Here is a 15,213-nt window from a genome sequence, read left to right as displayed (position 1 = left end):
TCTCCGGAAGGGATGTTTAATTAGAGAAGTGTTAGAACGAGCTGGACAGAGCAAGAACAGGTCTGGAAGGATGAAAATTGATCAGGAGTAAGATTGTAAACTGTAAAGCAACATAGCGTGGTATTCAATTTGCAACAGGATGCTTGAGACGTTCAAAAGCTATCAATAATGAAGGATGGTGACACGAGGCAGATACCCTGAAGCATGTTTTACACATTATTTTGAAAACGTGAGCAAAGGGAAACGAAGCTCCTCCGAGACATGCATGAGATGGGAAGCCATGTGAGAGTGTGTGATGAATAATAATGCTTGATAAAGGGGTCCATCTTTTACTGTAACAGAATAGTACATCATAATTCATCCAGGTTCTTTGGCTGTATTCATATTTCGGGCGAGACACAGTTAATGTGCGATGTTCTTTTAGGGTGTGCAGAAGCGTCTCGGAATAGATTCGGCTATAGGAAAAGAAAAGGGTATCTATAAAAGTATATGACAGCATGCTCTATGTGAGAATAAAGACATTAGGGGCTGTCCATATACCACGTGAGAGGAGTTTGTCGAATGTCCACAGTTCATACATGTTTTTTTTTTTTAAATATGTGTGTATGATTGTCTACACGGGGGAAAGGGGCTCTAAAACCACTCAAAATGTACATGGACAGCCCTTAAATTATGTATATCTAGCGTTCAGAGTTATAAGACCTAACTGCGAAGGTCGCTTCTCTTCATCGATTTTCTTTTTGTAATACTACAGATAAGTAAACCAATTTTCCGAAATGTTTCCAATACTATATAGTAAAAGGTTGTATTGTCACTCTTCGTAAATATCCAACTCGGAAACCCTTATTGGATAAACTAGCTTCGTGGTGAAAAAAAATCTTATTTTTGAAACTTGTTGCATAAATAGCTATTTTATAGCGAAATGAGTCGAAGGGGTATTGTAGGGAATTTCATTAAAATAGAGCAATTTATGAGACGTTTCTAATCAGCTGTTTTTTCAGACCATGAATAAAATTTGACAGGAGGCAGTAACCTAACGACTATAAGAAGCAAAACCAATATCATCACTTCTGTCAGGCAAACTGCCTCCTGTCATTTCCTAAAATGACCTAAATGATGCATACTTGCATTCATGTTTACAAGAATAACGTTGAAATTTCGTGCTATATCGTCGTATGGAGCCCAACAATTGTCTTTACAATTACTATTGAGATATTCTACGTGACGTTACAACAATTTTGACATATCTTTTTGTTAGTCTTTGCACTGTAACTGAAAAAACAAGTTAAAAGTAAACCGATAATATTATTGCAGATTTGGAAACCCTAATACAAATTTTATTGTTAATTTGCTTAACGACGTGTTTGGGGTATTATGCAAACCATTTGTGGAACAGTTCAATCATTTGAGTCATCGTTCGTTTATGGTAATTTTATTAGGGATTTTCGTTTACTTTCCTATAAAAATGGATCAAGAGTTTCTAATTTGAGTAGCTCAAAACACAAAAATCTTACTAAACCTACAGTGTATTGAGCGTAATTGAGCGTACACCCTAGTGGAACATTTTTTGAAACATCGTGAATTGGTATATTTTTTTTAAATCTTGGCTGGGGGTTAAAAAGATGTTTATTGATTTATCGCTTTAGTTTTGGACTTTATTGGAAAAACCTGTATGAAGTTATTTTATTTTAGTAAAACGCTCGATTTTCAACTATCTAGTGGACGAATTTTAGTAAAATTAGTGGAATATGATGATCTTTATTATAACTAAAAGTGAGCAAAATTTAAAAAAGTTTAATAGATTATACTTCAAGATATTATGGTTTTTCAAGGAAAAGGCGTTTTTCTCAAATAGATCTTACTTTTAATAAACACAACCAAATAAGCCCAACATTGCACCAATAATTGATAAATGTATGATGATTCAGCAGCCCGAAATTCAGAAACGTATCTCTTTAAATTGTGCTTTTTTAAAACTGTTTTTTTTTTTTAATTTAAGGGCATCTGTACGCTCAATTTTGACTGTAAGTCCACATTTAGGGAATATCAGATAATTTATTAAATATATAAGCAAATAGTGTAGATTAACAATATGGTTCACTTCCCAAATTCCCATATGTTTCTGAAAAGACGCAACAGTAATAACCTCTCCCGGTGAGAAAGATTACTAAATCCATTCGTGGCATTATTATTTAAGCGTGTAATTAATCCATAAGTTTAGTAAAATAAAAGGTGTGGCAGACTGTATTAACTTTCTAATGGGTTTGACATGCCTACCCTGACGCCATGACATTATGCTACGTTCAGACTATAGTTGATTCAATAACATAATAACGTAATAACATTATTTCTTTATTTATTTATTTGTCGTCAATCAGTGTAGACCGTTTTACAATTTTACTTCAAGTACTTGCATAACATTTATATTTTATTATTGATGCCTAGCTAACCTCGTGAAGACAGTTTTTTTAGCGTACTTTTATTCATTGTTATGTCAATATATTCACAGTATGTATTATAGCAAGACATCATTCTATTCAGTGGGCTGTTTTTTTTTTTTTTTTCCTTTGGTTTGTTTTTTTTCCGTCGATCTTGTTTTCCGTGCTGAGCACCAATGCTACCGACGTGCCACACCTGCACCCTACCTATCGACCCATCAACTCATGAACCGGGGACCAACGGCTTTACTTCCCATCCGAAGGAAGGCTTGATCAGAGATGTTATGCCTCAGAACATCCCGGCGGCGCCGACTGGGATTAAACCCAGGCCTGCTGGGGTGAGAGGTAATCACGCTTACCACTATGGGCTGTTTTTGGCATAGTCTGTTCTTTAATTGTTGATGCTAAACAAATTTCTATTCCGCAGTGAGCGAGTGGGAGCATACAAATTGATATTTTCCAAAATCTCTGGGCTGTTAACTCTTTGCGAAATCACATCGTTTATAAAAGCAATCATTGCGAACTCTCTTCGCTTTTTGAGCTCATCTAAATTAATTAGCATACAACGCGATTCATAAGATGGAAGTGGAAAACTCGTCCAACCCAACTTTCTTAGAGCAAACAACAAGAACTGCTTTTGAACTGATTCAATGCTGTTTACATGTGTATCATGATATGGAGCCCAAACTATGCTACAATATTCGAGAAGAGGCCTCACATATGTTACGTAAAGTGTTTTGATTGTGTAGGGATCATTGAAGTGCAAACTAAATCTTTTAATGAACCCAAGCATGTTGCTTGCTTTGTAGATAATGTTATTGTAGTGATCAACAAAAGTTTACCTAAGTCTCTTACTTGATAGGATCTTTGGATTTTTTTCTGGCCAAGAGTAATTGTGTTGTGTATTACAGCGTGCTTTCTTGTGAACGATATAGAATTGCATTAATTAACATTTAGTTCTAACAAATTTTTCTTACAGCATGTGTAAAAAACGTCAATTTCATGTTGAAATATTTGAAGATCAGGTGCTTTTTAGATATCTCCATGCATATCTCCGGAGCATATATAGAAACATGAAGAAATTTAAAAATATGTTCTATATCGTTGACAAATAAAATAAACAGTAATGGACCAAGATGTGAACCTTGTGGCACACCGGATGTTACATTAACTATGGTGGACAGATTTCCTTCAAATCTTACATTTTGCGTCCGCCTTGATAAGTACGACTCGATCCATTTCAGTAGCCTAGGATTGAAGCCTTATTTGGAAAGCTTAAAAAGCAAGAGTGGTATATCAACTCTGTCAAATGCTTTACTAAAATCAGTGTATAGCGTTTCTACATAATTGCCTTTATCCAATGAGTTTAAACAATATGACACAAAATGTATTAAGTTGGTAGCTTTAACAAATCCGTGCTGTTTGCTAGTAATTACCGCCCTAATTTGTAAAAATACATTGTCATTAATGATGGATTCGAATAATTTTGGAATGCTTGATAATATAGCAACTCCACGGTAATTTTTTATATCAGACTTTTTACCACTTTTAAAAATTGGAATTAAAAATGATTCCTTCCAAATCGGAGGAAGTACACTCGACTCCAAGGATAAATTAAACAGTCAGAACAAATGCTTTGCTAGCTCCTTCGAAAGTGACTTTAAAAAAATAGGTGGTAAACCATCCGGTCCAGCACCTTTTGAAGCATCCAAGGTTTCAATACCACGTATAATTTCCTTGAGAGTTAAATTATCCACTGCGATGTTCTTCATTGGCTCGGGGAGATACGAAAAATATTGATAAGCTCGCTCATTCTCATCATGAATTGTATAAACGTCCTGAAAGAAGTCAGCAAATAAGTTACTAATCTGACTAGGAGTATTGCCCAACCTACTGTCTAATTGCATTTTTGATGGAAAGCTCTTGGATTTTTGCTTTTCTTTAACATAGTTAAAAAAGGATTTTGGGTCTGACTTAATGTTAGTTTCAATCTTTCTATTGCGCTCTTCATATGCATTTTCAATTTCTAAATTAAGTTGGTCACAAATAGTAAGATAAAAGGTAAAATTTTCATCATTTTTGTTTCTCTTGTACGCTTTATGAGCTTTCTGCTTTCTGTTTCTAAGATTTATTATCTGTCTATTGTACCATATTGGTGTTTTTGCATTGACTTTTTTCTTTTGCTTCATGGACACTGTCTGTTCTAGAATATAGAATAAATAATCTGATAGAATACTTCAACTGCATGTTCTGCATCATGACTACGGATTACAAGTTGCCAATCTATACTGTTCAATTTATTTTTGATAGCTCCAAAGTCTGCCTTACTGAAATCGAAATAGGGATCTGACAAATTATTATCCACCATTGCGGTTTTTTTAAGTATCATTATGGAGTATTCAATGGCAGTGTGGAACACTTCATTTTTCCAAAGAGGAGAAGATGACTCTGATACGCAAAAATCTTCAGTCATGGTAGTAAATAGCAAATCTAAATAGAAATTATTTTGATTTTTTATATGATTTACTTGATTCAATCCAATCTGTTTCATTTTCCTCCATAATCGGAATCAAAATGGATTCATTTTCGTCATCTACAATAAAATTAGCTGCCCGTTGATTAAAATCTCCGTATATGTGAACGTTTGCTTCAGCCTCGAATTCCGACATAATACTGCTAGCAAGACAAAAAAATTTTTCAAATGCTTCTTTTTTAGCATGTTCTGGTGGACAATACACAACAGCGAAAATATGAACACGATCACCAATAATTATTTGACCCATACATGGTCAAACTCCTTGTTTTTGCAAGATGAAATTTGTTCAGATTCATACTCCACACTAACTGCTATTAACACACCTCCATACTGGAACATCTAGAAATCATTAATCTGTAAATAAAACGATCCAGATAAAGAATGGAACGCACAAAAATTGGTCGACAAAAAATCGTTTCTTTCAGTCAAAATTCAAATTGGGTACCACAACCACGTTTTTCGCATCGTACCACTCGATTGCCTTTTTCTGATAGTGGCAGCTCGCCAAGCCCGGCCAGAACAGCACAAGTCTATTATGTTGCTTTAGGAATGGTAGCAGCCGCTTTTCCAGGCACTCCTGGACGTAGATCTCTTGATTGATGGTTCTCGTAGTAATGAAAATGCCGCTTTTTAGACCACACGTACATATGGACGAGATATTTTTTTCGGGAACTTCGATAGTTTCATGGTTTTGAAAATTTCAGCCACCTTTTCCTGATGCGGTATGAAACTCCTGTCCCGCAAGCTGCTTGAAATCCGCCTTCACAAAAGTATCGTCGTCCATGACGACACACTCGAACTTTGTGAGCAGATTCGTATACAGCTATCCGACGTGTTTTATTTGTAATCACGGTTCAAACCTTCACCTTCTTAAATGTCGACAACCCGGCTCGTTTCTTGGCCTGCTGCACCGTAGTATGGGAGAGATTGAGCTTGCCAGCGACGTCCCGGATGGAGAGGTTAGGATTCCGCTTATATTTCACCGCCACCTTCTTCGTCGTCGCTGCCACGTCCGGATTACGATTGCCGCCGCTTCCAGGCTTCCTGGTGGTCGACAGACGCTCCCCGAACACTTTTAAAACGTTTGTTACGGTCGATTTGGCCACATCCAGCAATTTTGCCAACACGCTGCTCCTCTTACTTGGACGTCATTTTGAAAACTGGAGAGCAAACGGTGAAAACTCATCATAGCAACCATTGTATATACACTCAACTTCCAAATGCAGCATTTCAGGTTTTTTATGCATTTTTAACACAAATACACCAATTTGAAGTTGTCCAATTTTTGCGCGTTCCCGACTTTAGTTTAGATGTTTAGTTAACAGAGAAATTGACAGATGTTGACAGTACACGGCTCATAAAAACAAGTCTAAATTGAGAACAGTCCGCATCGTGCTCTCTTGCCGTGCGGATCTATTTGCTTTTTGCTTAACGAAGTGTTACTACTACCTAAAGCTACAACAAATTTAAAAAGCACTTTTCAGTGCTCAACCTGTAAAAGTTTTCTGCCTTGTTCAACTCTTATTCCTCTTCGATCCTTGTTTGGACCCTACCCGACGTAATCCTTCTTGGATACCGATTTGGAAAATTCCTCTTCGACCCTTCAGATTCTTATAGTAATCTGCTTGGAAGTCGATTTGGATAAAAATTTACTGTCGCCATGGCGCCTAAACGCAAAAGAAAGGGGCAAACTCTTGACCTCCTTCTGATGAAATTAATTTGAGTAATCAATTTGATTTGCTCACGGATGATGAGAATGATACATCATCCAAGAAAAATTCTAGTAAACTTTCCCGGCTTAATGCCAAGAAGGAAAAGATTCCCCCTATTGTGATAACCACTTCCGATTTCCATGCTCTTCGCATGGAACTTTTGAATTTCGTGAAAGTTAAGTTTTCACTACAAATTGGACGTCGGGGTGAATGCCGTGTATTGGCTGAAACCTTGGACGGATTTAAATGTCTTCTCAAGTATCTTACTGAGAAGAAGCACAATTTTTTTACTTACGACACCAAAACTGAACGTTTGTTCAAGGTTGTCATGAAAGGACTGCCCAGTGGTGAATCCCTGGATCAGATCAAAGATGAACTGGCAAAATTACTTGGAGTTGTGCCACTCCAAGTAATCAAAATGAAAATGAAATCCCGTCCTGGCGATTCGCGCAACGGGATTTCTAATGATTTTTATTTAGTTCACTTCAAGTCTAGTGAACTAAACAACCTTAAGGCCTTAGAAAAAGCTAGCCTTATGCTCCATGTCCGAGTGAAGTGGGAACACTTCAGGAAGACTGGAGGAAATTTCCAAAACCTCACTCTGTGCCGTAAGTGCCAGGGATGGGGTCACGGAACTAAAAATTGATACATGCCAGCTAAATGCATGAATTGTGGTGATTCCTCTCACGCAAAGGACGACTGTCCTGTGAAGGAAGATCCTAAGAAATTTAAATGTTCAAATTGTGGTGAAAACCACAAATCCAATTTTTGGGAATGTAAGACTCGCAAAGCGATCCTACAATCTCGTTCTAACCGTCAGGTAGGAAACGCTCCACGTTTCCGACCAGGTACAAATTCCTCTGCTGTTAACAACGGTCAGCGAGGAATAAATTCTACATTCGTACCCGTAGGTACAAATATCACCCCTGCTTCAAATGTTTCATCTGTACCTACTCCCCTCGCTGCTAACAATGTTCAGCGAGTTAATGGAGCTACCTATGCTGCTATTGCAACGGGTAGAAATCAAAATACTAACCAACGTTCTAACTGAAATTTTGACAATTTTGACTTAGGAAGCATTACTGCCCCTAAGATGTAATTTTTACAGAATTCATTAATTGACATGATTTCTGATATGCTTAAATCTAACTCCATGTTTGATGCTATTCAAACTGGAGTCAAATTTGCTAATAATATTGTCATGACTTTACAATTCAGTAATGGATTTTAAAGCTTTAAATATTTTAAATTGGAATGCTCGATCTCTTAAAGATAACGAAGACGAGCTATTTAACTTTTTGAGAGTTCATAACGTGCATATTAGCGTTATAACTGAAACGTTCCTTAAACCTGGCCATAAGGTTAAGAAGGACTCAAATTATTTAATTTTTATAAATGATCGTCTTGGGTGGTGTTGCCATCATTATTCATAGACGAATCAAACATAAAATACTTTCTTCATTTGAAACCAAAGTTTTTGAAACTTTGGGAGTTTCTGTTGAAACAAAATTTGGACAACTTACGTTTATAGCTGCCTATTTGCCATTCCAATGCGTAGGCCAGCAAAAGAATTTTCTCAAGGGTGACCTCCAGAAACTTACCCGTCATAGGTCTAAATTCTTCATTATTGGTGATTTTAATGCAAAACACCGCTCATGGAATAATGCTCAAAGCAATTCCAATGTTAATATTCTGTTTGATGATTGTTCTGCAGGTTATTGCACTATTCAATATCCAAACAGTCCAACATGCTTTTCTTCTGCAAGAAATCCCTCAACTATTGATTTGGTCTTAACTGATTCATGTCAACTTTCTAACCAATTGGTTACCCATGCTGACTTCGGTTCTGATCACCTTCCAGTAACTTTTGAAATATCCCAAGAAATAATTTGTAATCCCAACAGCTCTATTTTCAATTACCATAGAGCTGATTGGGAGCAATATCGAACATTTATGGAATATAACTTCGATCCAAACATTCCTTTGCAAACCAAAGATGAAATTAATTATGCTCTTGAATCTCTGACTACTTCTATAGTTGAAGCAAGAGCTGCCTCAGTACCAAAATGCGAGATTAAATTCGATTCAATTATAATAGACGACGATCTTCAGCTATTGATCCGTCTTAAAAATGTCCGTTGGAGACAATATCAAAGAACACGCGATCCTGCCATGAACATTATCTGGCGGGATTTGCAAAAACAAATTAAAAAGCGATTCTCTGCCCTGAGGAACAAAACTTTTGAAAATAATCTTTCTAAATTAGACCCGAGTTCCAAACCCTTTTGGAAACTCACAAAAAATTTGAAAAAAAAACCTCAAAAGCCTATTCCAGCGCTTAAAGAAGGTGGTATAATTTTGATCACAAATTTGGAAAAAGCTCAGAAACTTGCTAAGCAATTCGAGAGTTCCCATAATTTCAGTTTTGGTCTTACTAGTCCTATTGAGAATCAGGTTGCTCGGGATTTTCTGAATATTTTCTCTCGGGAAAATATTTTTGATGATTCCTGGGGGACTGATTTGGACGAAGTAAGGTCTATAACTAAAAAGTTTCAAAATATGAAAGCTCCAGGTGATGATGGAATTTTCTATATCCTCATCAAAAAACTCCCAGAGAGTACCTTGTCTTTCTTGGTAAAATTATTTAACAGATGTTTCCATTTGGCATACTTTCCTGATAAATGGAAAAATGCAAAAGTTGTTACAATTTTGAAGCCGGATAAAAATCCAATAAGTTTGCTTTCTTCAATAAGTAAACTTTTTGAAAAGATAATTTTAGATAGAATGATGCTTCACATCAATACGAACTCAATTTTTGCAGATGAGCAGTTTGGATTTCGCCCTGGGCATTCAACTACTCATCAACTCTTAAGAGTTACCAATTTAATTCGTTCAAACAAATCTGAAGGCCACTCAACTGGAGTTGCTCTTCTAGACATAGAAAAAGCATTCGACAGTGTTTGGCATGAAGGTTTGATTGTTTAATTGAAAAAGTTTAATTTTCCACTTTACATTATGAAATTAGTTCAGAATTATTTAACTGACAGAACTCTGCAGGTAAATTACCAATTCCAAATCCAATCGACTACCTGTTAGTGCAGGAGTTCCTCAGGGTAGCATTCTTGGGCCTATATTGTATAACATTTTCACTTCGGACCTCCCTGATTTGCCTCAGGGTTGCCACAAATCTTTGTTCGCTGATGACACAGGCATTTCCGCTAAAGGAAGAAGTCTTCATGTTATTTTCAACAGACTGCAGAAAAGTTTAGATATTTTATCTTTTATTTACAAAAATGGAGGATTTCAGCCAACGCTTCCAAAACTCAACTTATAATATTTCCACATAAGCCTAGAGCTTCCTTTTTGAAACCTAGTAGTAGTCACATAGTCACTATGAACGGAGTTCCAATTTCCTGGTCAAACCAAGTGAAATATCTTGGATTAATACTTGACCATAAATTAACTTTTAAAGATCACATTGAGGGCATTCAAGCTAAATGTAACAAATATATAAAATGTTTGTATCCTCTTATAAACAGGAAATCCAAACTTTGCCTAACGAATAAACTTCTAATATTTAAACAGGTTTTTAGACCGGCCATGCTTTACGCTGTGCCAATATGGTCTTGTTGTTGCACTACCAGGAAAAAAGCACTTCAAAGGATTCAGAACAAAGTTCAGAAAATGATTTTGAAGTTGCCTCCCTGGTATAGTACTACCGAAGTACATAGAATTTCGAATGTTGAGACTTTAGAACAAATGTCCAACAAAATAATTAATAATTTCAGGCAAAAATCGTTGCAATCCTCAATTGCAACGATTAATTCCCTTTATACTTAGATAAGCTTTAGTTTTAGTTTTTAGTTTTAAAATATCAATTGTTATACTGACATGCAGGTTTAAAAAAAACCTGTTTAAAATACTGAATTTCCAAGACAGGAACAATGTAAAAATACTTAGATCTATATCATAACAATTAAGGCTGGTAAGTTACTGTAGTAACTGGAGCACCTAGGTTCAAATGAAATGTAATTTATTTTGAATTTGGAACAAATAAAGAGTTAAAAAAAAGTCTAAATTGAGGAGGATTCACTTTTCCCACACGCTATTCTGATACTATCCAGAGACTTGGTAGATGGTACCGATTTTATGTGTAGTAAGGGTTTGTCAAAATCTGGGTAAATCAGTTTTTTGTGATGAGTAGAATCTAGCCCCCGAAGGTTTCATCAATATATATGGGTGTGTCTAATGTGGACCAGGGAACTCGATATGATCGCCAATGAGCTTAATTTACTATTCTCATGTTATTTGACGTGTCGCATCATGGTTTATGTCCCAAATTAGAAACATTCCACCTCCCTAGGAATACCCGGGAAATATTCAGGGGTGGGAAATAAGTTCATGGCCACACAATGTACACACCAGTGATCTTGATCCTGTATGTTCGAGTGTGAGCAATGCAGTCTTGGGCACTCGATATCACTGTTATTGTGCTTGTTTTTGAACTTTCATGCTATTTAATGTATAGCATAATGGGTTTGGACTAAGTTAGAAATTGGCCTCTTCTCAGAGGGCACCCGGAGCATGAATCGATGAAGCAAATGTGATCTTGGATACTTAATGTGGTCACCAATGATCTTGATGCTGAATTCTGATGTGTTCTGTCTCAAGTTAAAATCTGGCCTCTTACACGGGTCACCCGGAACATGTCTAGATATAGCCAATGTTATCCTAGGCACTTGATATAACTACTATTCAACATGTTTTAGAATTCCCTTGAGTGAACGTAAAAAAATAATAAAACAGATTGCCTTGGTGTTAACAAAGAGTGTTTTAAAACTCAAAGAGCTAATAATTATATAAATGGCGTGATCTTCCTGTTGTCACATCCTGGTTGAATTTGAAAACTACACTATTAATAATATAGTATTCATATCTAACCGGTATGTTAAAATAGCAAAACACATAGAAAAGTTCGTGTTAATAAATATATTAAACATCTATCGTCAATCAACCAAACTCACCAGGTCTCGCGTACTCTCGGTCTCCTGACCGCCGCTGTGATCCGGTGAGGTACCCAACAGTAAATACATCGCCGCCAATCATCACGGTGAAACTGGTTAAAATTATCACAACAATTGCCACAAACATCAATTCACACCTAGCACCGGGAGCATGATATCGTTTACACTTATGATTACTGCAGTGTCGCCAAGTGTCGCTGCCGGTCGCACGATAGTACTGCTTCGGATTCCACTCTTCTGCTTCATCACTAGCTTCCTCAGCTGCTATCGACGCAGTGCTTTCCAGCTTCATGCTATTCTCAATTATTACGTCTTATCACACAGCCAACCACGGCGAGGTTTAATCTTCCAAAGCAATGCCACTAGACAAATTTTACTACGAACACATTCACCACCAGAACCATGCACTCGTTTTAACATTTTAAAGCAACCACACATTTTTCGTGTATTTCATATCCGCGGCCTCTTTTTGCCACCAGAATCAAACAGTATTCACATCCGTTTTATTCCCTGCACTCTCTTCAACCAGCCACGCTGCGATTTAATGTGGCTTTAATTGATATCGACTCTGTTGCACCTGTTGCTGCTGGCACAATTTCCATGAAACATTTTTCTTCGCACGTAATTAATTTTATTCGATTTGATATAACTTTAATTAATTTCGCGACACTCATTGCACTGCCAACATACACATGCGTACAACAACAACAACACTGCGATGGCCTCCAGGCCAGTTGAACTGTATCAATTCCAGCTCAATGCGCTGACTTACGGCCTGTTGACTCAACAAACCAGATCGATAAGTGAAACACCTGAAACAAGAGAGAACGGGAGAATTTGTTTGCATTAATTATGAAGCAATTGGGATCGAACACATGTAGATTGGGGAGCAACAATGTGAAAATGAGAAAAGCTTTTTAAATCATTTAATACGCTGGATGTAACAACACAGAAATTTAACTATTTTGTCTTTCACTTCGCAAATAATATTCTTATACATCAAGCGTGAAGCGATAGACAATAACATTCACAAACACGATGCATATGGGAGCCGATCTCGCTTGAGCAGAAACCCACGCGAAACAGTATTGTGACATATTAGTGACACATAAAGTTTGTAACCTTCACATTTGGTCCTTGAATTAGGTGTACCGCGCAAATTTGTTGCATTCATAAAAACATCAACCTTTCGCCATTTTTTTCCCTCTCGCGCCCAACTGTCTACAGCTAATTAAAACATCTCATTATCGCATACATTTTTTTTCATTCCATTTCAACCTTATAGGTTTATTGACATAACTCACCCGGTTAAAAAAGCCACCAGACGGGCGGTGGCGGTTTCATGACTAATCGAGCGCGCGACACTCGCCGTGCTGACGCTGGAAGGAGAAAACCACTCGACTGGGTGTAATAGAGTGGTACAAAGTGTACATTTTATCCCAAACTGCTCAATCAATTCCATATCATCTGATAATAATGCTACACAAATATTGAGCTCAATTTGTCACTCACAAATTGTGATTTTAAGTTTATATGGAAATCGATATTATAAAAGTGTATAATCTTCTCGTTCGAACATTTCACCGTTGCTCTATGGATAAATCTGCTATTTTTCTTATATAAATAAAATGCCTCAACTACACACCAAATTGCTTAAATATTGTTCGGTAATTTTTTGCTGAATTCGTTCTGTAAAATATATTTTTTACAGAAAGCTATGTGGAATATATTGCTTTACCAATTTTTCGCAATGATAACTGCTGAATATGATATGATATGATATGAATATGAATATGCACACAATGACCCACAGAGCAAACTTTACTTTTCATATACACTAGACATTTGCTAACTGACAGATTTTTAACTGAAAGTTCACTAACTGAAAAAAAAACATTCAAGATTAACCAGATGAACACGAGGATGAACATTGATGCATTTAAAATGCATTTGACAACTGGTTTGCTGCATGAAAATTACTTTGAACTTTACCCCGAAGAACGCGTTACCCATTGAGTTAGATGAGTTAGATAGTTATTTTTCATCTACATGATTCCTAATCCTTTATTCGCTCTGCTTTAGTCTGCAGTGGTTAAGAATAGGATTCTGATGCATGGTCATTATTAGTGTTGTTGCTTGATTTTGTTGCGAAGGAATCCGTTTTTGACTGACAAAGGGGCGCGCCTTTTGAGAGTGTCCAACACTCCGAAGGGCATGAAGACCGGGACGACATGCTAAACTAAGGACACGGTGTTTACCACAATAGATAAAATAACTGGTCGCAGTGAATTTACAGACAACGAATCAATAATATCTCCAAATGACAAAATGACAAGCGATCAACAAACCGAATGATAACGCTATGTCAGAAGTGGAAACTAATAATGATGTAATCTTCTTCCTTTTTTTCATGACAAGCAGCCCATGCGACACAGCTCACTCGGGGCGGTAGAATAAAACGATCAAATTGTTAGCAAGCTGCTTCACGAAGTAAAGCCGAAGATGATACACGTGTGTTAATGGGAATTTTTTTGTTATGTCTTTTCGCGATTCAAGCTATGTAGGGGAATTTACGTATTCTCGGCAACCTAAGCAGCGACGTTCTTTCTATAGCCTTTTTCTCTAAGGAACGCACACATATGCAGTATTGGTTTGTTTACAATCTTTTGCTGCCAGCTGCTCTAACAATTTCAGTCGAAAGAATTGTCAAAAACTGTTTTGAAACGCTTTTACAAAGCTCCAATCTTCCCTAGTGAGAGCGAGTATTGTCGGCAACCAGTTTTTCTTCGGCAACCGTTCCATTTGAACTGCATGTTAATCTGCTGTTCTATTATCGGCAACTCGAAATCTGCTACAATTTGTAGTGCGTGTGTTGCATTTCAAGAAAACCCTGCTAGATTGCTTTTTTCTCAGTGTTAAAAATATAGTCAAATTGAAGCTGGAAGCATAAAGAATCGTTTGCATGCATTCAGCGAAGTGTTTTCGTAAGAAAATCCAGTGAAATAGTGTTTCAATTTGGGTTGCCGAAAATAGTATGTCATGCCGAAGCCGTCATTTCCCCTATATCATCCGTGTATATTGCAGGCAAGCAATACATCATTATCCTTCTAACACTCTGATCGAGTTATGTTACAGAGCGAGTTTGTCATGGCAGTCGTAGCAACTGTTTTGTCTGTATCGTTGGTTGCTTTATGTGTTTGGATTCGCTGTTTATAGAGGAACAGAGGAGAAAAAAACATGGCAACAAATATCAACTGTACTCAATGCATAAAAACTTATAATTCAATCAGCTCGATTGGAAATCAATCATGTAAAGCAATCCTCGTTGTTAGTGGTGAAAAAAAACACAGGTAGCAATTAAACAGCAATGGAATATTACCCACCTTTCACAATAACGAATCTCGCTCGATCCATCAATGCAATTCCGTGAATCTACGTGAATCTAATTTACTTTGATGCTTTTTGGAAAATTTCAAAAGCAGTTTTTTCCGATGCATTATATC

General features: G+C 36.8%; 1 protein-coding gene across 1 annotated transcript in view; it reads right to left on the bottom strand.

The window, feature by feature from the left end:
- Positions 1–15,213, bottom strand: part of LOC135698366 (guanylate cyclase 32E) — a 137,764-nt gene that overhangs the window by 41,951 nt on the left and 80,600 nt on the right. The window contains exon 2 of the mRNA XM_065218295.1: positions 11,711–12,522. Coding sequence (XP_065074367.1) covers positions 11,711–12,002 — 292 coding nt within the window. The 5' untranslated portion in view covers positions 12,003–12,522. The remainder of the gene's footprint in view (positions 1–11,710; positions 12,523–15,213) is intronic.

The sequence above is a fragment of the Ochlerotatus camptorhynchus genome, unplaced genomic scaffold (assembly GCF_037179485.1).
Source record: "Ochlerotatus camptorhynchus isolate MF236.1 unplaced genomic scaffold, CSIRO-AGI_Acam_v1.1 ptg000085l, whole genome shotgun sequence".
In the NCBI taxonomy this organism is placed as follows: domain Eukaryota; kingdom Metazoa; phylum Arthropoda; class Insecta; order Diptera; family Culicidae; genus Ochlerotatus; species Ochlerotatus camptorhynchus.
This window is presented reverse-complemented; position numbering and strand designations above follow the sequence as displayed.